Raw genomic sequence first — 23575 nt, 5'->3', positions numbered from 1 at the left:
TACAAAAAGAAGTTTAGGTTAGACATAGTGGAAAATAATTATAAATTATGCAGCATAAGTAGCCTTCTCCACGTAATAGAAATATTTATGAAAAAATTAATTGATCGTCAACTATAAGTTTGACTAATAGATTCAGCCCTGAGAGCTTTGAAGAATAATAAAAAAAAGTTCTTGAATTACATGTTACAGATAGCATACAAATCAGTTCAGATGTACCTGCTTTGTATAGTATCTGAAATTTAGTTACCGTGTAACTTAGAACTACAACTACCTCTTTTATTGAAAAGAGATAGGTGTTGAGAACTGTGGAAAAATGTATTTTGATAAGTACAAGAGAAAGCTATTGGTTAATTTTGAAAGTTTGGGAAATAGCCAAAATTAAATGTTTAATTGTAAGAGACAAGCTAATTCAGGAGATTTTAGCTGGTTAGAAACAAGGAACCGAGGTAACATAAATTGCATGTAGCAGTTGTCAGATGAGTGGTTCAAAGTTTCAAATGCCACTCAGCTAAAGTCCAAAACAGGATTAAATTAAATTAAAAGACCATAAGAAAAAAATCAGAATGCATCAGAACCCAAAGTTTTCAGCGATAATACAAGATTGACCTGTATAAGGCTAAAATGTTTGATGATAAAACATCTCATGCATAACACTAAAAAAAAAAATAGCTTTTAGATGGATAAAAAGGTTATATCCAAGAGCTTTCAGATGAATAAAAAGGTTATATCCACCTGGCATACACAAATAACAGGGAAAGTCTTTAGAAACTCAGAGATTTTGGATGAAAACGGAGTGTGGACATAATAAATCCCAAATCACATCAGATGAACAGAACGATGCTAAGGACTGTAAAGAGAAATTAAGTGATGTTTGATGGCCATATCCAAGAGTAAATGAAGATATAAATTATTTGATTTGTTAAACAACAGAACTTGCAGCCTGTGAAGGAAATTGCGGATCAAGCAATCAGAGCATAAGAGCTGAATGTAAGTCATTTCTGCACCAGTTCGCGAGTACTAGAGAATCTACCGGCAGTTTGAGTTAAAGTTGTTCCTCCTGATGATGCCGTAGATGCACTGTTTGATGCTGAGACCGATGGCCCGATGGCCCACTTGATACTGATGTACCACTAGCTGTAGATGCACCACTTAATGCCGATGACTCACTTGATGCTGATGTACTACTTGATGTTAATGACCCACTTGATGCCGATGTACCACTAGATGTAGACGCATCACTTGATGCTGATGCTTCACTTGATGTTGAGGCACCACTAGATGTTGATATGTCACTTGTTAACGAGACACCATTTGATGTTGAACAAACACTAGAATTAGATTTACCACTTGATGTTGGTGCACCACTGGACACTGATGCATCACTTGATTTGGAGAATTCATAACTACCTGACCATGATGGTAATATAAATATAACTATATTTACAACCAGTCAGTGTATGGCAGATTTTGCGCTTCTAGAAAGAGAAACGTTTTATGTATGTATGATGACTGTTTTTCATTTGTTTAAATGTAATATCACTTTTGTTTATAGGGCCGGGGTTGGGGGTTGGGGGTTGTGGTTCTCAAGCTGTTACCTTTCTGAATGAATTCAAGCTTGGGGTTTGAGAAGTAGCTTTCTTATCCAAATACTCTGCTGACTGTTTTAGTTCAACGAAGTTATAAAGGGTTTTAACAGAATTAATGGTACTCCTCCTGTACAGTTCTGAATGTTATTTAAAATTTCACAGATAAAACACAGAACTGTGAAAAATTTTAGCAATTCATGACAAGATGTGAACTTAAGTCTAGAAGTTCCAAAGTAGGAAGAGGTCTGTTCACCAGATATTGAGGACTATAAGACATAATAAGAATGTTTGAAAATTCGTGCTTGACTTACAAAGGTGCACAAGCAGTTAGTTTCAAGTATTGTTGTGAACAGTGAGTTAGAAGCAACATTTTATTGACACGTGACACATTAGAGTTATCAATTTGAAGCTTCAGAAAACAGATGAGAAGATAAATGTAACTGCAATGTAGCAAATACCATGCGATGCAGTCGATGCTAAGTCATAAATATATGATGATAATAGTGTTTAGCAGCTTTGGCAGATGCTATAAAGACAATTTTAAATCCTAGAGCATTGAATATTTCCATATAGCATTAAGCAGATTCAAAGATTTTAGAAATTAATGAGCAAGAAACAACTTACAAAGCAATATGAAGCTAAACTCCTCAGAAAGGTAAAAACCAAATATGAAACGTTTCCAAACCAGGTCAAACTTTGGTGAAGGATTGAGAAGAAATAGATTTTCATATAATAGAATAATCAGTTCATCGAATCATTTTTTTCATATGAAAATCTTTTTTCTTATTAAAAGAATCTGTTCATCGTACTCGATGAACAGATTTATGCTGAGGAGAGTATGATAGAACTTGAAAGTAATATTTAATGGTCTTGGAAGAAATGTCATGTATAACAGTGTAAAGACGAGAGCCTTACGAAGAATAGAATAGAGTTTATGCACTTTGACGTACACAGTTGCCAGGTGAGGCATTTTGATGCTCGGAGATTTTGGATTGAAGTTGAAAATGAACATTTGAATACCACATCACACCAGAAGAACAGGTCTGCACTAAGAAGCGTAAAGAGAAGCTAAGTGATGTTATGTGGTCACGAACCGAAGGGTAAATAAAGAGGAAAAAGAATTAGATTTCTCAAACAACGGTAGTTGTAGTTTGGGAAAGGAATTCCGGATAAAGCAGTCAGAAAATAAGAGCTTAATGATAAGCTTTTTTTTTTTTACACCAGTCCACGAATACCAAAGAATCTACCGGTAGTTGGAGTTGAAGGTGTTCCACCTGACGATACTGTAGATGCTCCGCTTGATGCTGAGGCTGATGACCCACTTGATGCTGATGCACCACTAGATGTTGATGATCCACCTGATGTTAAGGCACCACTTGATGAACCACTTGAAGCTGATATAGATGCATCACTTGATGCTGAAGCTGATGACCCACTTGATGCTGATGCTCCACTAGATGTTGATGATCCACCTGATGTTAAGGCACCACTTGATGAACCACTTGAAGCTGATATGGATGCAGCACTTGATGCTGAGGCTGATGGCCCACTTGATGCCGATGCACCACTAGATGTTGATGATCCACCTGATGTTAAGGCACCACTTGATGAACCACTTGAAGCTGATATGGATGCAGCACTTGATGCTGAGGCTGAGGCTGATGGCCCACTTGATGCCGATGCACCACTAGATGTTGATGATCCACCTGATGTTAAGGCACCACTTGATGAACCACTTGAAGCTGATATAGATGCAGCACTTGATGCTGAAGCTGATGGCCCACTCGATGCTGATGTACCATTAGATGTTGATGATCCACCTGATGTTAAGGCACCACTTGATGAACCACCTGAAGCTGATGTAGATGCATCACTTGATGCTGAGGCTGATGATCCACTTGATACCGGTGCACCACTAGGTGTTGATGATCCACCTGATGTTAAGGCACCACTTGATGAACCACTTGAAGCTGATATAGATGCACCACTTGATTCCATTGTAGATATACCATTTGAAGATTTGGAGATTTCAGATGAACTACCTGATCATGATGATATAAATAAAATATTAGCATCCAGGTAATGTATGGGAAATTTCTCTCTTCTAGAGAAATTAAAGTTATGTTCTTGTACGGCGACCTTGGGTTTCATTTGTTTTAAATGGAATACCATATGGATTGACTGGGCTGGATGACGGGGTTGTGGAATGCAGGCTAGAATCTTGGGCTTAGAGAAGTAGACTCATATCCAAAATTTTTCTTCATTACTTAAATTCAACAAACGTTTAATGGTTTTTAATGTAATTAAGGGAACTTTTCTTCTCCTGCTGGAGGTGCACGATACGACTGATCATACTGCAAGGCGCACGAGCCCACAGATATATACATATACCCACACATACAGTATATACACACACACACATATATATATATATATATATATATATATATATATATATATATATATATATATATATATATATATGCGTGTGTGTGTATATACACACGTTTTCAAATAAATAAACATATATATATATATATATATATACATATATATATATATAATATATATATATATAATATATATATGTATGTGTGTGTGAGGTGTGTCTGCACAAACATATATACTGTATATATACCAATATATACACACATACACACACACATATATATACGCATATATATATATATATATATATATATATATATATATATATATATATATATATATATATATATATATATATACATATATATTATTACATTAGGGCATGTTGTACTGAATGTTATTTGAATTCAATTGATCTCTTAAATTCATGGAAACCATTATTTAATGTGCTGTTCACTTTCTGCCATATGAAGGCATTTGAAATGTTAAAATATCGTTTAAAAATCCAGTGGTTTAAAATATAATTGCGCAGTGATATGGTGCCAGAGTTTTTTTTTTTTTATATTTTATGATTTATGATAGTATCGGTTTAGTTAACCAATATTGTCCTTTCAACTGATCCTGTCATAGATATCAGGGAACCAAATCTGTTTCCGTGAGAGAGTGTTTGTTTTGATAAATGCTCTAACTTATATATATTAAAAAAATATTGAAATCAAACTCATTTAATTAATCTCACTGGCCGTCTGAAGCTTGTTACTGACAGATTTGAACGGAAATAATTTACCAACGCCACCATATTTGTAAAAGACATTATAAAGCTCGTCTAGTGTTGCAGGGTCTGTTAAGAAATGAAAATTCTCATTATGGCATACAAACTTTGGCATACTTCGTGATTTCACAACAAGCTAACGAAGGTTTGAATATTCACTTTGGGGATTCTGAAGAAAATTACCAAGTACAAGTCATAAAGTAACAGAATGACCGGTTTTAATGTATGATGCGAGGTTTTGAAAAGTGTGTCATACATATACAGAGAATTACTTATATGCAATATAGTTATCTGCTGAAATCCATATATAATCCGTTATTTGTACACAAAGAAAGGCGCGAAATAACGAGTGCCCAATTGAAAGTCATTAATGCTATCTCAAATTCATTTTCAAGATAAAAAAAAGATTTTGAAAAGTTTGAATAATTTGACTTGATGTGATCTTATATTTAAAAGTTTCTAAGCAAAATATATTTTATTTTAACTGAAGAAGTCGTTCGCCAGCAATGTAACACTAGGAAGACTTCTCTACACCTGCAATTCAAGGCTAATGGGGCGAAGTCTTTATTGATTAAAAATGCAGTAGGTTAAGTAGGAAACATTGTAAGAATGTGCTTCAAAATTAATACTTGACCTACAAAGATGCGCAAGCAGTTAGCTTCAATCAAAGTGTTATAGGTAGTAACTAACAAGCGAGGTTTTATTGCCATGTAACTCGTTGAAAGTGTCGATTTGAAGCTTTAGTAAACAGATGAGAAGGTAAATTTAACAAAGACCATATGATTTAGTTGATGTTAATAGTCCAAACATAAATGATGATCATAGCATTTCGCTCCTGTGGAAAAATTCCATGTAGACCATCTTGTATCATAGAACATAATATATTTCTGTATGGTATCAAACAAATTCAAAAACTTTAGAAAAACTGAGCAAGAAATAATTGGCACGCAATTTGAAGCTAAACTCTTTAGAAAAGTAGGAAAAACAAATTACCTAGGGGAAATTGCAGAACGACAGACTGATATCAAAAGTAGAAAACTGCATTTCAGAAATTGCTTTGTAAGCAGATGTTTGGAAGAAATAAAAAAGTTATATGGGCTGTGTAACTGTTCCCATATTGAGATTGTCAAGGTTAAAGGGTTCAAGAAACAAAGCAATATCTAATCACCGTGCGAAGTTTAGAAACTCGACTCTAAGCAAGAAGATGATGCAAAAGAACAGGAAAAAAAGAGGTTCAGTTGTGGCAAAATGCTGCTTGATCAGATTGATGATGAAAAGTTCGTGGGAGTCAAGAGTAATGTGGTCGTCTTGATGGAAGTACCACACGAAGCTCTATTAAACCGATAGCTTTTAAAAGTTGTAGAAAGGTTCATTTATCTGGCGCGCAAAATTACCAGATAAAGTAATCGAAGACTTAGATGATTAAGAAAAAGAAAAAGAAACATTTACATACCATTTAACGAAGTAACAGATGAAGGCTAGAGAGTTCAAGAGAGAAAAATATTTGACGTAGATATGCCAAAAACCGGTAGCAGCTGGAAATTCAGAGCTCTGTAAAGTGATCGCAGGCGTAATTCGCGTAGGAAATGATGGAATAAGCAGTTTGAGGTCGAGTGCTAAGCAATAAGCTTTTGTGCACATGTTCACATGTAGTAGAAAATCTACCGGGTGCTGGAGTTGAGGAAGCTCCTCCTGATGATCCTGTAGATGCACCGCTTGATGCTGGCTCAATACTAGATGCTGAAGCACCACTTGATGATAATGCAGGGCTTGATTCCGGAGAAGAAACACCACTTGAAGCTCCAGAGGCTTCAGATGAGGCACCTGATGCTGATGTGACATAATAAAATAATTGTCAACTGGATAGAATATGGAAAAGGGTTCCCATCTGAGGAAATAGTAATTTCCTGTATGTTGACCACGAGGGCTTCGGTTTGTGTAGATTTCTTTTATATAATGGAACAAAACTAGATTAAGGAAATGTATGGTTTTAAGGAGTTTCAGGAAGCTGCAATGCGCAGTTCACTTTCATGTAAAGGCAGCTGCATATAACAACGTTGATTAAAGATTCCGCTCTTGTTAATATAGAGCAGCTAAGTAGATTATATTTACCACTTGTACTTCATGATGGATATCCATGTATGGAAATATTTTCGATTTGCAATATGCTCTGTCAAAAATATGAGAAAAGATGTTATTCAATATACGCGCTAAAATTACACTTCAAACACATACACTCAATATTAGGATGCAACTCTCTTGATTAATCTTACGGTCTCCTTAATATTTATGACAGGTCTACAAAATGAGCAAACTTCATAAATTTATTTTCAATGAATTTGAAGCGATGGAATAATATTTCACGCGAAGTTTCGGTCTTGCTAAGGTTAAGAGTAGGAAGCACTGAAAATTATTATTAGGAAATACAGAGCGTGGTGTACACCAGATTTCACCAAAAGCAAACGAAGGTTTGAACGTGTACAATTCCTAAAGTAAATCTAACATGTACGCTATACAGATTACAGAGTATTTCTTATATATGAGCTTTTCAGTCGAGAAACATGCCAAGTGCCATTTTTAAAATATAATAAATTAAATTAAAAAATACTTTGACCCATGATGGCGCTTGGCATGTATCTCGACTGATAGCCTCATATAGTAATGACATCTCTAAATACATGATAAAGTCAGTTATTCATAAACCAAGGAAAAAGGAACGTTGATGGGCGTTTGATTACTATCATGGTAAAAATTGAGAGACCTAGAAGACATCAATGAAAATGTTAATACGCAAATCAAGTTCACGGAAAAATTGAGTAGGCTATAAGGAAGATTATAGTAAATATCTCAAAGTTTTAGTTAAAAAAAGTATGAAGCACAAGAAAGACAAGGCGTATTCATCAGCTAGGCCTGAAAACGAAAAGTGCTTATGGAGAAGAAATATAGTAGCCTATCTAAATATATTATCATAACATATTCAAGCTTCAGCCACTAGCCAGTGCGAGGATTTAATGAAAAATAAAATTTGAGTTATGAATATGCAAAAAAGCTTGTCAGTTTCACACGCAGCATTTCAGGCACTAAATATATTGGAATATAGTATGTGTCAAACGAAGCAGTTACATAGAAAAGCCTTAGGAGAGAAATGCTAAGGCAATGACAGTTGCTATGCAGTGAATACCATCTAAGGAGAATGATGACACAAGCTTTAGCAAAGAGATTCCATTTTTTTTTTGTTCCACTGTAAAAAGTGCCATGCAAATCTTTGTGACATCTAGAATACTGCAAAACAATTGTCTTTGCATAGATTTGAAAAGTTTCACGAAGTTGGGATGGCAGCAAAAATGGTAAATCTTAGATAATATATAAGGCAGTTGAAAGATAAACGTTTGACTTAGGGAAGAAATTAATTTCCATGCAGAAGAAATAATGCTGGAGAGTAAAACAAATACCAGGAAGCTGAGAAAAGAATTAGTAATCCAGTCAAAGTCTCGAAATATGGAAATATTTGAATGGGTTTGTAACAAAGCCTTCATATACCGTATCGAAGGTAAAAGACGTTAATATATTGTCACCAAGCAGACCAAAAGTAAAACTATTGTGAGGTAGTTTTCTTTTAGGAAAGGAAAATATCGGTGTTTATGTGCACCAAATACCAAGCAACTAGACTGATGCCCAGTGGTATAAGGAGGAACTAAAAGTAACACTTTCATTGCCGTAGAAGAAATGCCTTACAAAGCAGTTTTACAATGAGAGCAAATGGCAGTCATTTATGAAATTACCAGATGAATCTGTCTGAGACACAGCTTGGGGAACACAATGAGGAAGAAACATTTAAATGCCAATGGCAAATAATAGATGAACAGTTCGATAAGAGAAAAATAGAACGATGTTTAGTCGCCAGGTCCCAAAGGAAAAGTAAGGCAATGTGAGAATCAGAACTCCTGAAAGTGATTAAAGATGTTATAGAGAAACTGTATAATGCAGTTAGAAATCGAGAGCTTAGCGACAGGCATTTTTGCAGTAGGTCACACGTAGTGGAAATCTACCGGCAGCTGGTGTTGAAGATGCTGCTTTTGATGGTGCCGTAGATGCTCCTCCTGATGGTGATGTAGATGCTCCTCCTGATGGTGTTGAAGATACTGCTCCAGAAGGTGCCGTAGATGCTCCTCCTGATGGTGTTGAAGATGCTGCTCCTGATGGTGCTGAAGATGCTCCTCCTGATGGTGTTGAAGATGCTGCTCCAGAGGGTGCCGTAGATGCTCCTCCTGATGGTGTTGAAGATGCTGCTGCTGATGGTGCTGAAGATGCTCCTCCTGATGGTGTTGAAGATGCTGCTGCTGATGGTGCTGAAGATGCTCCTCCTGATGGTGTTGAAGATGCTGCTGCTGATGGTGCTGAAGATGCTCCTCCTGATGGTGTTGAAGATGCTGCTCCCGGTGGTGCTGTAGATGCACCACTTGATAATGATGCTGATGCCCCACTTGATATTGATGCACCACCAGATGCTGCATCACTTGAGGCTGATGCACTACTTGAAGCTGGTCTACCACTTGAAGCTGATGCTCCACTTGAGGCTGATGCACCACTTGGTGTTGATGCACCACTTGATTTTGATGTAGAGGGTCCACTTGAAGCCGGGGAGGTTTCAGGTGAGCTACCTGGCGCTGATATGGCATAAGAAATATATTAAAGACTAGACAAACTCTGGTGTATACTTCCTTTCTAGAGAAAAATATATTTTACATGATCACAAATACTTTATTTGTATAGATTAGAGATCCTTGAAATTCTGTATAATATGCAACAAAGTAGACTGACCAAATACATTTAAATGAATGGGCCTTCGAAGTTCGTAAACTTTGACATGTTGTCCACCTTTTGTTAAAGGTATCAATTGTTGATTCACATATTAAAATTGTAGGAGCGATGCTGTTCAGATACTGATGTGTAACGATGATGGTTTTTTTTATAAGTACCTCTTCTGACTACAATTATCTTGTGGTTTTGACAGGTGTCGTAAATGTGAGGAAATATAAACAATTCAGTGATATAAAAGTACATGCAAAATATTTAGTTGATACAAACTGTGAAACTGATTTTCGAAAAGAATTATTATTTATCATGGTGATGACTATTTAATTAATTTTGTAAATAGCTTGATAACTAACAGTTGCACAATAAACATATGGAAGAGTTGGATTATGTGCAAAAGCTTTTGGAAATGAAAGAAGAAAAATCATGAAGTTCTTTTGCTGAAGGGTTTCAAAAATTAAAGTGATAGTAGAGTGACATGCACCAAGGCCTGGATAAAGCAGCATGATATTTGGAGCTTTCTGGGAGTTATATGTGATATAGAAAAGCCGCTCCTCCCAATTGACAAAGAAATAACCGATGAATAGATTCAAAGCTAAATTCTTTGGGAAAGAGGCAAGAAAAACCAGTTACTTTGAAGAATTGCAGAATAATAGGCTGATACCAAGAAGATTAGCACATTGTAGTTTAGAAATTGCAATATAACTAATTTTAAAGTTAGTAAGATTTAGAAGAAATCAAAAGCTGTTTATGGGTTCTTGTATAAGGTCCAGGAAAGAATAAATTTCTGAACAAGGAGACTTATTATAGGAATGGAAAGAAAGGGTCTTCGCATGTAGCGAAATAATAGATAATCAGAGTGATGCCAAGAGGTGCATGAAAAGAGTCAAGAACAATATTTACTTGTGTGGGGAAGGGGCCGTTCAAAGCACTTTTAAGCTGACAGCTTTTGAAATTTGTAGAAAGAAATGTGTAACTGGCAAAAAGAAATGCCAGAAAGCAGTAGGAGACTTCGAGGATTCAAAAATGAAAATCTGCTTACCATACCATACAAAAATAGCATATGCTTAAATCAGTGCTAAGGAGCTCAAGAAAGAAATGAGATATTTGAATACCATATACCAAAGTATAAGCCATGTAGGCAATACTGGATAAAGCAGTTAGTTGTTGAGGTCTCAGGGACAAGCATTTTTGCACCAGATCACAAGGAATAGAGAATCTACCGGCTTCTGGGGTTGAAGATGCACCCCCTGATGATGCTGGAGATGCGCCACTTGATGCTGTTGGTGCATCACTTGATGCAGAAGCACCAGTAGATACAGATGCGCCACTTGAGTCTGTAGCTCCACCTGATACTGATGCACCACTAGATGCTGATGCACCACTAGATGCTGATGCACCACTAGATGCTGATGCACCACCAGATGCTGATGCACCACTAGATGCTGATGCACCACTAGATGCTGATGCACCACTAGATGTGGATGCACCACTAGATGCTGATGCACCACTAGATGTTGATGCACCACTAGATGCTGATGCACCACTAGATGCTGATGCACCACTTGAGGCTGATGTACCACTTGATGTTGATGCACCACTTGAAGGTTTGATTATTGAACTACCTGATGCTGATACAGCATGAAGAATAAATTAATAATCAGACAAAGTTATATTTCATAAGTTGAACGCACTAGTGTCGTTGCTGGGGCTTAGAAAACCTTGGAATTAATTTAATCAGGTGACCAAAGCTTTATTAAGGTGTTTGACTTTTTTGCTTTACTAAAATTTATGTTGCACAAAATTATAGGACAGTTATGCAATATACTTTCATTGCTTGTGAGTTATGCTCAGAATCGGTTAAGGTAAAATGTTTCGTATTTTAGCGTTAAATAAAAAAAACAGTGATTAATGTGGGGTTTAGTTCCTAAATCTAATATTTAATAGGATTATAATGTAAAAAATTACTTGACGTAAATGACTTTTGGAAACAAGTGAAGAAATTTTTAAGATGCGTTAAGTCAGTTAGGGATAAAAGTGGAAGGTGACGAGAAATCTCATAATGGAACACAAGCATAAAAAAGTGTGTCAAGATTTCATCACTTAAAAACCAGGTTTTGAATGTATACTACTCCCAGGCACTGTTCATTAATTTGAAGTACTTGTGTTGTGCAGACATGGAAGTTATGTTCATAGATATGGGTCCAAGAAAAGGGAAAAATTTTGGATGTTAGATTGATATCAAGATAAAAAGGAAGAACTCTTGAGGAGTGTTTACAAAATGTGTTATTTAATAGAGGATCATATTCATGACAAACGTGTGCATATTATATAGATATTTCAGCAGTTACTTTAATAATAAATTATTGAACATTAAAATGACAAGCCTATTCACTAGCAAATGATATCTCAAGGATTAAAATAATGTGGAAGGCTATCTAAGAAAACCTTAGATAATAGTTATTTAAGGTTCACCCACGAGTCGATTTGAGGATGAAAGAACAAAAATATTGTTTGAAAGTGGTCAGTTTGTACAAAGTATTTTGGATAAACGTAAAAAATGAAGCAATTCATGTAGAGAGGCTTTAAAAGATAAGTGACGAGGTCTTTTCAACTGGTATGAAGTAGACATGCGTCTAAGGTTATTGATGGCGGTAGGTTTCTCCAAGACATGGATTTAATATTTGTTGTTCTATTGTAAGAAATAGTTTCTATTTATTTTGATATCTAATTCATTAAAAGATAATTATGAAAGTTGAAAAATGGTGCAAAATTATTATGAAGTTAATCAGTAATAGGTACTTAACAAATTGAGAATAACATCACTTCAAGCTAAGAGGCTTAAAATAAAGTGCAATAATAAGTGAAAAACGAGACAGATTGAAGATAAACTCTTAGCAGTAGGAGAGAAACTGATATCCATGTAAAAATGTTGGATGACCAGACTAATGCCAAGATAAAGAAAGAAGGATATTTGCTATGCAAGGCTAAGAGCATAAGGAGGCAATTGGTATGGCATATTTACAAAAATGGATTTGTAACTAATCTCGCACATACCTCTTAGAGTTCATGATTTGAGCGTAAGCGAGAAGCTATACTACAGAAAAGAGAAAATATTGATTCATGTGTGTACCAAATGTTGGAGCATAAGATTAATGCCAAATGGCAAAATAAATAAAGTCATTATTAATTACCAGGAGGTAATACCTTACAAAAGTACCAGGAAAAAATGCAGAGCTGCAGTTCTTGCCTTCTAAGATTTCCAGAGGAAGCATTTTGAGACCCAGAGCTTTAGCAATAAAATGAAGAAATATTTGAATGGCAAATAAGAGGCAAAGAGATTGGTGCTAAAGAGCTCAAGATGGAAACAAAGTGATATTTTATTGTCATGTACCAAAGGATAGAAAAAGCAATATCAGGTTTAGAGCTCATGTAAATAATTAATGAAGTTTCAAGTATAGGAAACACTGATAGTGCAAGTAGATAGATGCAGAGATCTAAGTGATAAGCTTTTTTTTTGCAAAAGTTTCCTAGTAGCAGAGAATCTACCGGCTGTTGGAGCAGAAGAGCCTGCACTTGATTTCGATGCGCCACTTGATGTTGATGGAGGATTTGAGCCTGATGCACCACTTGGTGTTGATGCACCACCACTTGAGGCCTTGGAGGATTCAGACGAACTGCCTGATGCTGATGAGGCATAAACAATGCATTAACAACTAGAAATACCGAATGTATTCATCCTTGGAAGAAGAAAGTTTCAGTTTTATGTGCCAGCCATGGAGGCTTGTTATGTGGAGGTTAGAGGTCCTGTCTAAGAAACCTTAGATAATAGTTATTTAAGGTTCACCCACGAGTCGATTTGAGAATGAAAGAACAAAAATATTGTTTGAAAGTGGTCAGTTTGTACAAAGTATTTTGGATAAACATAAAAACTGAAGCAATTCATGTAGAGAGGCTTTAAAAGGTAAGTGACGAGATCTTTTCAACTGGTATGCAGTAGACATGCGTCTAAGGTTATTGATGGCGGTAGATTTCTCCAAGACAAGGATTTAATATTTGTTGTTCTATTGTAAGAAATACGCTTCTAGTTATTTTGGTATCTAAAACACTAAAAAATAATTATGAAGGTTGAAAAATGGTACAAAATTATTATGAAGTTAATCGTTAATAAGTATTTAACAAACTGAGAATAACATCACTTCAAGCTAAGAGGCTTAAAATAAAGGTGCAATGATAATTGAAAAACGAGACAGATTGAAGATAAACTCTTAGCAGTAGGAGAGAAACTTATATCCATGTAAAAATGTTGGATGACCAGACTAATGCCAAGATAAAGAAAGAAGGATATTTGCTATGCAAGGCTAAGAGCATAAGGAGGCAATTGGTATGGCATATTTACAAAAATGGATTTGTAACTAATCTTGGACATACCTCTTAGAGTTCATGATTTGAGCGTAACCGATTATAAGCGAGAAGCTATACTACAGAAAAGAGAAAATATTGATTCATGTGTGTAACAAATGTTAGAGCATAAGATTAATGCCAAATGGCAAAATAAATAAAGTCATTATTAATTACCAGGAGGTAATACCTTACAAAAGTACCAGGAAAAAAATGCAGAGCTGCAGTTCTTGCTTCCTAAGATTTCCAGAGGAAGCATTTTGAGACCAAGAGCTTTAGCAATAAAATGAAGAAATATTTGAATGGCAAATAAGAGGCAAAGAGAATGGTGCTAAAGAGCTCAAGATGGAAACAAAGTGATATTTTATTGTCTTGTACCAAAGGATAGAAAAAGCAATATCAGGTTTAGAGCTCATATAAATAATTAATGAAGTTTCAAGTACAGGAGACACTGACAGTGCAAGTAGATGCAGAGATCTAAGTGATAAGCTTTTTTTTTGCAAAAGTTTCCAAGTAGCAGAGAATCTACCGGCTGTTGGAGCTGAAGAGCCTGCACTTGATTTCGATGCGCCACTTGATGTTGATGGAGGATTTGAGCCTGATGCACCACTTGGTGTTGATGCACCACCACTTGAGGCCTTGGAGGATTCAGACGAACTGCCTGATGCTGGTGAGGCATAAACAATGCATTAACAACTAGAAATACCGCAATGTATTCATCCTTGGAAGAAGAAAGTTTCAGTTTTATGTGCCAGCCATGGAGACTTGTTATGTGGAGGTTAGAGGTCCTGTCTAAGAAACCTTAGATAATAGTTATTTAAGGTTCACCCACGAGTCGATTTGAGGATGAAAGAACAAAAATATTGTTTGAAAGTGGTCAGTTTGTACAAATTATTTTCGATAAACATAAAAAATGAAGCAATTCATGTAGAGAGGCTTTAAATGTTAAGTGACGAGATCTTTTCAACTGGCATGCAATAGACATGCGTCTAAGGTTATTGATGGCGGTAGATTTCTCCAAGACAAGGATTTAATATTTGTTGTTCTATTGTAAGAAATACTCTTCTAGTTATTTTGATATCTAAAATACTAAAAATAATTATGAAGGTTGAAAAATGGTACAAAATTATTATGAAGTTAATCAGTAATAGGCATTTAACAAACTGAGAATAACATCACTTCAAGCTAAGAGGCTTAAAATAAAGGTGCAATGATAATTGAAAAACGAGACAGATTGAAGATAAACTCTTAGCAGTAGGAGAGAAACTGATATCCATGTAAAAATGTTGGATGACCAGACTAATGCCAAGATAAAGAAAGAAAGATATTTGCTATGCAAGGCTAAGAGCATAGGGAGGCAATTGGTATGGCATATTTACAAAAATGGATTTGTAACTAATCTCGCACATAACTCTTAGAGTTCATGATTTGAGCGTAAGCGAAAAGCTATACTGCAGAAAAGAGAAAATATTGATTCATGTGTGTACCAAATGTTGGAGGATAAGATTAATGCCAAATGGCAAAATAAATAAAGTCATTATTAATTACCAGGAGGTAATACCTTACAAAAGTACCAGGAAAAAAATGCAGAGCTGCAGTTCTTGCCTCCTAAGATTTCCAGAGGAAGCATTTTGAGACCCAGAGCTTTAGCAATAAAATGAAGAAATATTTGAACGGCAAATAAGAGGCAAAGAGATTGGTGCTAAAGAGCTCAAGATGGAAACAAAGTGATATTTTATTGTCATGTACCAAAGGATAGAAAAAGCAATATCAGGTTTAGAGCTCATGTAAATAATTAATGAAGTTTCAAGTATAGGAGACACTGATAGTGCAAGTAGATGCAGAGATCTAAGTGATAAGGTTTTTTTTGCAAAAGTTTCCAAGTAGCAGAGAATCTACCGGCTGTTGGAGCTGAAGAGCCTGCACTTGATTTCGATGCGCCACTTGATGTTGATGGAGGATTTGAGCCTGATGCACCACTTGGTGTTGATGCACCACCACTTGAGGCCTTGGAGGATTCAGACGAACTGCCTGATGCTGATGAGGCATAAAAAATGCATTAACAACTAGAAATACCGTAATGTATTCATCCTTGAAGAAGAAAGTTTCAGTTTTATGTGCCAGCCATGGAGGCTTGTTTTGTGGAGGTTAGAGGTCCTATCTAAGAAATCTTAGATAATAGTTATTTAAGGTTCACCCACGAGTCGATTTGAGGATGAAAGAACAAAAATATTGTTTGAAAGTGGTCAGTTTGTACAAATTATTTTCGATAAACATAAAAAATGAAGCAATTCATGTAGAGAGGCTTTAAATGTTAAGTGACGAGATCTTTTCAACTGGCATGCAGTAGACACGCGTCTAAGATTATTGATGGCGGTAGATTTCTCCAAGACAAGGATTTGATATTTGTTGTTCTATTGTAAGAAATACGCTTCTAGTTATTTTGGTATCTAAAACACTAAAAAATAATTATGAAGGTTGAAAAATGGTACAAAATTATTATGAAGTTAATCAGTAATAGGTATTTAACAAACTGAGAATAACATCACTTCAAGCTAAGAGGCTTAAAACAAAGGTGCAATAATAAGTGAAAAACAGAGACAGATTGAAGGTAAACTCTTAGCAGTAGGAGAGAAACTGATATCCATGTAAAAATGTTGAAAACTAATGCCAAGATAAAGAAAGATTTTGCTAAGATAAACTAAGAGCATAGGGAGGCAATTGGTATGGCATATTTACAAAAATGGATTTGTAACTAACCTCTTAGAGTTCATGATTTGAGCGAAGAGAAGCTGATATCCATGTAGAAATGTTGGATAAGATTAATGCCAAATGGCAAAATAAATAAAGATAAAGGAGGTAATACCTTACAAAGTACCAGGAAAAAATGCAGAGCTTTCTTGCAAGGCTAAGATTTCAGAGGAAGCATTTTGAGACCAAGAGCTTTAGCAATAAAATGAAGAAATATTTGAATGGCAAAAATGGATTTGCTAAAGAGCTCAAGATGGAAACAAAGTGATATTTTACATGTACCAAAGGATAGAAAAAGCAATATCAGGTTTAGAGCTCATATAAATAATTAATGAAGTTTCAAGAGGAGACACTGATAGTGCAAGTAGATTAGATCTAAGTGATAAGCTTTTTTTGCAAAAGTTTCCAAGTAGCAGAGAAAAGAGAAAAGAGCCTGCATTGATTGATTCATGTTGATGTAGATGGAGGAATGATGCACCACTGGTGTTGATGCATCACCATAAGATTAATGCCAAACGCTGGTGAGGCATAAACAATGCATTAAAACTAAAATAAATGTATTCATCCTTGGAAGAAGAAAGTTTCAATTGCCAGCCATGGAGGCTTGTTTTGTGGAGGTTAGAGGTCCTATCTAAGAAATCTTAGATAATAGTTATTTAAGTACCAGTCGAAGGATGAAAGAACAAAAATATTGTTTGAAAGTGGTCAGTTTGTACAAAGTTTTTGGATAAACATAAAAAATGAAGCAATTCATGTAGAGAGGCTTTAACAGGCAATTGACGAGATCTTTTCAACTGGTATGCAGTAGACATGCGTCTAAGCTTATTGATGGCGGTAGATTTCTCCAAGTCATGGATTTAATATTTGTTGTTCTATTGTAACAAATACGCTTCTAGTTATTTTGGTATCTAAAACACTAAAAATAATTAAAGGTTGAAAAATGGTAAAAATTATTATGAAGAATCAGTAATAGGTATTTAACAAACTGAGAATAACATCACTTGGCTAAGAGGCTTAAAATAAAGGTGCAATGATAATTGAAAAACGAGATTGAAGAAAACAAGTAGGAGAGAAACTGATATTTGTAAAAATGTTGGATGACCAGACTAATGCCAAGATAAAGAAAAAAGATATTTCAGGAGCATAGGGAGGCAATTGGTATGGCATATTTACAAAAATGGATTTGTAACTAATCTCGACATACCTTTAGAGTTCATGATTTGAGCGTATAGAAAAGAAAAATACTGATTCATGTGTGTACCAAATGTTGGAGCATAAGATTAATGCCAAATGGCAAAATAAATAAAGTCATTAATTACCAGGAGGTAATACCTTACAAAAGTACCAGGAAAAATTGCAGAGCTGCAGTTCTTGCCTCCTAAGATTTCCAGAGGAAGCATTTTGAGACCCAGAGCTTTAGCAATAAAATGAAGAAATATTTGAAAGGCAAATAAGAGGCAAAGAGATTGGTGCTAAAGAGCTCAAGATGGAAACAAAGTGATATTTTATTGTCTTGTACCAAAGCTGAAAAAGCAATATCAGGTTTAGAGCTCATGTAAATAATTAATGAAGTTTCAAGTATAGATAGTGCAAGTAGATAGATGCAGAGATCTAAGTGATAAGCTTTTGTTTGCAAAAGTTTCCAAGGAGAGAATCTTGTTGGAGCTGCAGAGCCTGATGATTTCGATGCGCCACTTGATGTTGATGGAGGATTTGAGCCTGATGCACCACCACTTGAGGGCTTGGAGGATTCAGACGAACTGCTTGATGCTGATGAGGCGTAAACAATTCATTAACAACTAGAAATACTGCAATGTATTCATCCTTGGAAGAAGAAAGTTTCAGTTTTATGTGCCAGCCATGGAGGCTTGTTTTGTGGAGGTTAGAGGTCCTTGTAATTCCTTGAGATTTGTTGATCTTCTGAAGTTCCTGAAAGCTCGTACAAACCACTCTTCCTATATTGTATATATACATACACACATATATACACTGTATATATATATGTGTGTGCATGTATGTATGTATGTATGTATGAAACGTTGCCTGAGATACTTGTGAAGAAATCTATAAAAGAAACTGTATACAATCAAGAAACCCAGATGATAATGAGCATCGCTTCATAATATCATTTAATGATGATGTGCCACCTAGTGGTGTGCACTGCATGATGCTGATATGTCACTAGATGCAGATGTTTATGAAACACAAACAGATGTTGAAGCATCATGAGATAGTATGCACGTCGTAATAATACGCCACATGAACTTAATGCAACATTTGGAATAGGTACTTCACTTGTTGTTGCCATATTTGATGCAGATGCCTTTCCAGATTTTAATGATGTGTGATTCTGTGTATGAAAATTAGGTTAATAGCTACACCAAGCAGTAAAGCTGGTGGGATTGCAGATGAATCTTATCCTGGAAATGTGTTTTACAATTAAAAATCAATATAGATTCCTGAGAGGGGATTAAATAATAAAAGTTTTCGATTAACCCTGGAGCATATACGTTCTGGTTGGGGCGATGTATAATGATCAGCATAAGCAAAAATAAAAATCAAAGTTTTTTTGAGGCGAAAGGTCTCTAGAAAATTATTAGATAAATGTTGAGAATATTGTGTCGCGAACTGAAGAGAATAGCACGCAAATTGCACTTCTTATTCATTAGTGGAACCCTTTTGGTAGCGTCTGAAAAATCGGAAAATCAACATAATCAGTGTTTACAATTGTCAGTTTAATATTTTTAGAAACTGTATCATTGTTTACAATTGTTAATTTAATATTTGTAGAAACTGAATCAGTTTTTATAATTCTTAATTTAGTATTTGGAGAAACTGAATCAGTTTTTACAATTGTTAATTTAATATTTGTAGAAACTGAATCAGTTTTTACAATTGTTAATCTAATATTTGTAGAAACTGAATAGGTGTTTACAATTGTTAATAATATTTGCAGAAACTGAATCAGTGGTTACAATTGTTAATTTAATGTTTGTAGAAACTGGATCAGTGTTTACAGTTGTTAATTTAATATTTGTAGAAACTGAATCAGTATTTACAGTTGTTAATTTAATATTTGTAGAAACTTGATCAGCGTTTACAATTGTTAATTTAATATTTGTTCAGAGACCAATAACTCCATTTGAGGAAGTAACAGAGATATATATTTTCTTGAATGGCGCAAAACAACCGTGAGTGAGTTTTACCATAAGGGTTCAAGAAAATACCGATATACAGGATTTATCCAGAAATTATTCATTCAGCACAACCGATGGCGAAAAATAAAAGATATTTAAAGACTAACGTCATCATAGATAAAGATTGTTATTTAACCAGTTAAGTAACCTGGAACAAAGGGAAATTAAAAGCAATTTAGCATTTATACGGCAGTTCACCATAACGTACGGCTTTACAGAATGATAATCATGCGTATATTCTGTAACTAAAGATGGCAGAAGGGGCTGATTTAAGTGGCTTTCTCATTATATGAAAAGTAGTAATAATCTAGTACTTAAAAGTGTTAAGTTTTCTGAATGTTTAATCTGGCATTAAATTTCGCATATTTTAATATTTGTAAATGAAATACGCAAATGATGCTATGTTGTTTTCTGTTACAGTGCTGTCCACATGAACGATAGAACAGTGGTCAAACGACAGCCTAATTCAGTTCTCTCTCCTACGTGAAACTATTCTTGAATATACTTTCACTTCATGGCACAACAATAAAAATACTGTATGTAAAGCGTTAAAAATCCTAATTCTGAACAATCACATAGGGAAAGACTACAACGAAAATATTTTCAGAAATGAAACATAAAATTATAGAAGAGTAGTCATGACGCTGTAAAAACGAGGGAGTCGCATCTTTATTGTGGCAACTACTCACAAACATAACGTTTCTTCAATAAAACTCATTGAAACACTATGAGCCATGGCAGTCACATTCTTGTCAATATAAAACATTTAGATCGGGATTCCTTGAGCCTCGGCAAATGCCAAGTCAAGAAGGATGATATAAAGAAAAATCCATAGAACAGCTACACTACAGTTCTTGGCCTGCTTTCTAGTCAGAGTGGCTACCTTCGAACCCAGCTACTAATATAAAGATTCCTCTTTTAATTCGTAAATAATGTGGTCGGGGAGGTAAAGCTCCCCCATCTAGGTAGGGCGATAGGCCACAGTTTTGGTTTGGTTAGGATGTACTTCTTGAATTGTAATTTCTGTATTTATCTGGTAAAGTTAAGGGGGTAGCTGGGTTTGTGTGTAGCAACCTTAACTGGCAAACACTTAGCCTGCTGTGGACTGTTTCTGGAATGAGAGTATAGTAGAGATGAGACATAATTGATATTTCAAGCTATATGTAGTGGTTCAAGTTATTATTTTTAATGGGCAGATGGATAATATTACAATCAAAGACTGGGCCAAGGGTAGACTGCTCCTGCTAAATTGTATGAAAAAAATTTTAAGTTATTAGTTGGCAGTTCCTAGGGAAAAAGAATAATGAATGACGATGCTATCCGGTTATGGGTTGTCTCACGCTGAATAGGAAAGATGGCTGTTATTAAGTACTACATCAGTTGTAGTCTGCTTCTCAGTTAAAGAATGATAGATAGGTAGGTTATTACAACTTTGCTTTCATGTACAAAATTTGTTTATGAAAAAGAAAACTGGATTACACTAACACTGATAATTATGTTTATCTAGCATCAAGAATTACTTGTAAAATTAATCACGAATACGTTGTCAATTGTGTTAAGAACATAGGCAACCCATGTCAAAAAATAAATTTAAAATTCATGCTTACTTGATAGACTGCCCATGAAAGATTTTACAAAATTTCATCAAGAAATTAAGAAGATTTTTTTTTCATCTAAAATTTGAAATTCAAGCTAGAATTTTTCCAGTAACTATAAAGTTTACTTACTGGTTGGGTTTTTCGTTAGTTCTGTGATTTCTTCTTTCAGAACAGTTGTTACATGAAGTGTGGTTCCACCTTCTTGTAAAGCCTCTGTATTCAGTGCATCAATCTCATTATCAATACCGCTTATTTCATCTTCAATATTTTCTTCTTCTTTTTTAATTGAAGTCTTGAGATCCTTCAGTTGCGTCTTCTGGCTACTAGTCAGACTACTGGGGCTAGCTTTAACAGAAGACTTGATTTGAATCACTACTATCAAAAGTCTTTGACCTTCAGTAGCTGAGGATTCAATGTTGGTTGTATTTCTTTGATCTACATAATTTGTGATTTTTCCAAGAAGATCCTGTACATCTTTAATAAATGTACTTATATCTGAAGCCAAATCTCTGGTTTGTCTGCGTTTTCTAGTTACTGCTGCATTTAGCACATTTTGGATTTCATTGAATATATCGTACAAGCTCTTCAAGAGGGTATTTAATGTATTTCTTGTACTTTCTAGTGCAGCAATTTGCCTGTAGATCGCTGGTAGTCTTGGAGTTGAAGTAGCAGTTGTAGTGGTGTCTGTGTTGACAGTTGTAGTCGGGTTTGATGTAGAAGCCGATGAAGTAGGAGCATTTGTTGTGCCCGAAATCGTAGAAGTAGGAGCTGAGCCAGGCGTAGTGGATGTAGGAGCAATTGTGGTGTCAGGTGTCTTGGATGTAGGTGCAGTTGTGTCAGGTCCAGATGTAGGAGACTTTGTTGTGTCAGGTCCAGATGTAGGGGACTTTGTTGTGTCAGGTCCAGATGTAGGAGACTTTGTTGTGTCAGGTCCAGATGTAGGAGCCTTTGTTGTGTCAAGTCCAGATGTAGGAGACTTTGTTGTGTCAGGTCCAGACGTAGGAGCCTTTGTTGTGTCAGGTCCAGATGTAGGAGCCTTTGTTGTGTCAGGTCCAGACGTAGGGGCCTTTGTTGTGTCAAGTCCAGATGTAGGAGACTTTGTTGTGTCAGGTCCAGATGTAGGAGCCTTTGTTGTGTCAAGTCCAGATGTAGGAGACTTTGTTGTGTCAGGTCCAGGTGTAGGAGACTTTGTTGTGTCAGGTCCAGATGTAGGAGACTTTGTTGTGTCAGGTCCAGATGTAGGAGACTTTGTTGTGTCAGGTCCAGATGTAGGAGACTTTGTTGTGTCAGGTCCAGATGTAGGAGACTTTGTTGTGTCTGGTCCAGATGTAGGAGCCTTTGTTGTGTCAGGTCCAGATGTAGGAGACTTTGTTGTGTCAGGTCCAGATGTAGGAGCCTTTGTTGTACCAGGTCCAGATGTAGGAGCCTTTGTTGTGTCAGGTCCAGATGGAGGGGTCTTTGTTGAATCAGGCTTCTGAGATGTAGGGGCTTTTGTTGAGTCAGGATTTGGAGATACAGTAGGATTTACTGGTCCTTCGCTTGTAGGAGTGGGTGTGTTAGGGTTCTGTGGGGTACTCGTCGTTGTTATATTGCCCTCTGAAAAAAAAATCAGAATTACATATTATTTATCATATGGGTTCGACTGGCTTTTAATGTCTTCATGCAAAATTTATAGCGTGAATTCATTTCAGTCAGCTATTTATATGCAACTATATTATGGATTTTAACAAATATTTCAGCTTTCTCATTGCAACAATAACCCAGCACTGAAACGAAGTACTTTAAGTATCTTGTAATATAAATACTGAAAAAAATTAGGTATTTGCAAAATGTTTAGTCGATGTTTTTAAGTATTAAGTTCAATAATTAACTTACGCTAGGGTAATCTTAATATTATAACCTACTTTTATTGTTTTTCACGTTATGGACATTGACTCAAATAAAAAAAGTTATGTTCATGTATTTCCTGTCCAGTATTTTCCGTTTTGGAGAAATCTTAATATTATAACCTACTTTTATTGTTTCTCACGTTATGGACATTGACTCAAATAAAAAAAGTTATGTTCA

The 23575-nt window shown here is 35.5% G+C and overlaps 2 protein-coding genes across 28 annotated transcripts in view; both read right to left on the bottom strand.

Moving 5' to 3' along the window:
* The window catches only part of LOC136845263 (streptococcal hemagglutinin-like), a 157135-nt gene that overhangs the window by 116282 nt on the left and 17278 nt on the right, over nt 1–23575 (bottom strand). For 22 of the 27 annotated variants that reach the window (XM_067115377.1, XM_067115380.1, XM_067115383.1 and 19 more), the window contains exons 5-9: nt 21638–23104; nt 15862–15999; nt 14492–14629; nt 8796–9413; nt 6412–6576 (exon numbers count right to left, since the gene is read on the bottom strand). In XM_067115377.1, coding sequence (XP_066971478.1) covers nt 6412–6576; nt 8796–9413; nt 14492–14629; nt 15862–15999; nt 21638–23104 — 2526 coding nt within the window. Of the gene's footprint in view, nt 1–6411; nt 6577–8795; nt 9414–13110; nt 13249–14491; nt 14630–15861; nt 16000–21637; nt 23105–23575 lie in introns of all 27 variants that reach the window. The other 5 variants (XM_067115387.1, XM_067115406.1, XM_067115402.1 and 2 more) reach the window with 4 other exon arrangements.
* Nucleotides 10600–12836, bottom strand: LOC136844594 (uncharacterized). The gene is made up of 2 exons (XM_067113884.1): nt 12782–12836; nt 10600–11192 (listed from the first exon to the last, which is right to left on the bottom strand). Exons 1-2 carry the CDS (start codon nt 12834–12836, stop codon nt 10600–10602), a joined length of 648 nt encoding a protein of 215 aa, XP_066969985.1.

This window comes from Macrobrachium rosenbergii, chromosome 13 (genome assembly GCF_040412425.1).
Source record: "Macrobrachium rosenbergii isolate ZJJX-2024 chromosome 13, ASM4041242v1, whole genome shotgun sequence".
Taxonomy (NCBI): domain Eukaryota; kingdom Metazoa; phylum Arthropoda; class Malacostraca; order Decapoda; family Palaemonidae; genus Macrobrachium; species Macrobrachium rosenbergii.
The sequence above is the reverse complement of the archived record's forward strand: the minus strand, read 5'-3'. Positions and strand labels throughout refer to the sequence as shown.

Bases quoted from the DNA above. Each gene is read 5' to 3' on its own strand.
- LOC136844594 (XM_067113884.1), bottom strand. From the start codon at position 12,836: ATGCTTCCTCTGGAAATCTTAGAAGGCAAGAACTGCAGCTCTGCATTT. The intron at 11,193-12,781 runs GTACTTTTGTAA...ATGCTGTATCAG, and splicing joins CAGCTCTGCATTTTTTCCTG to CATCAGGTAGTTCAATAATC.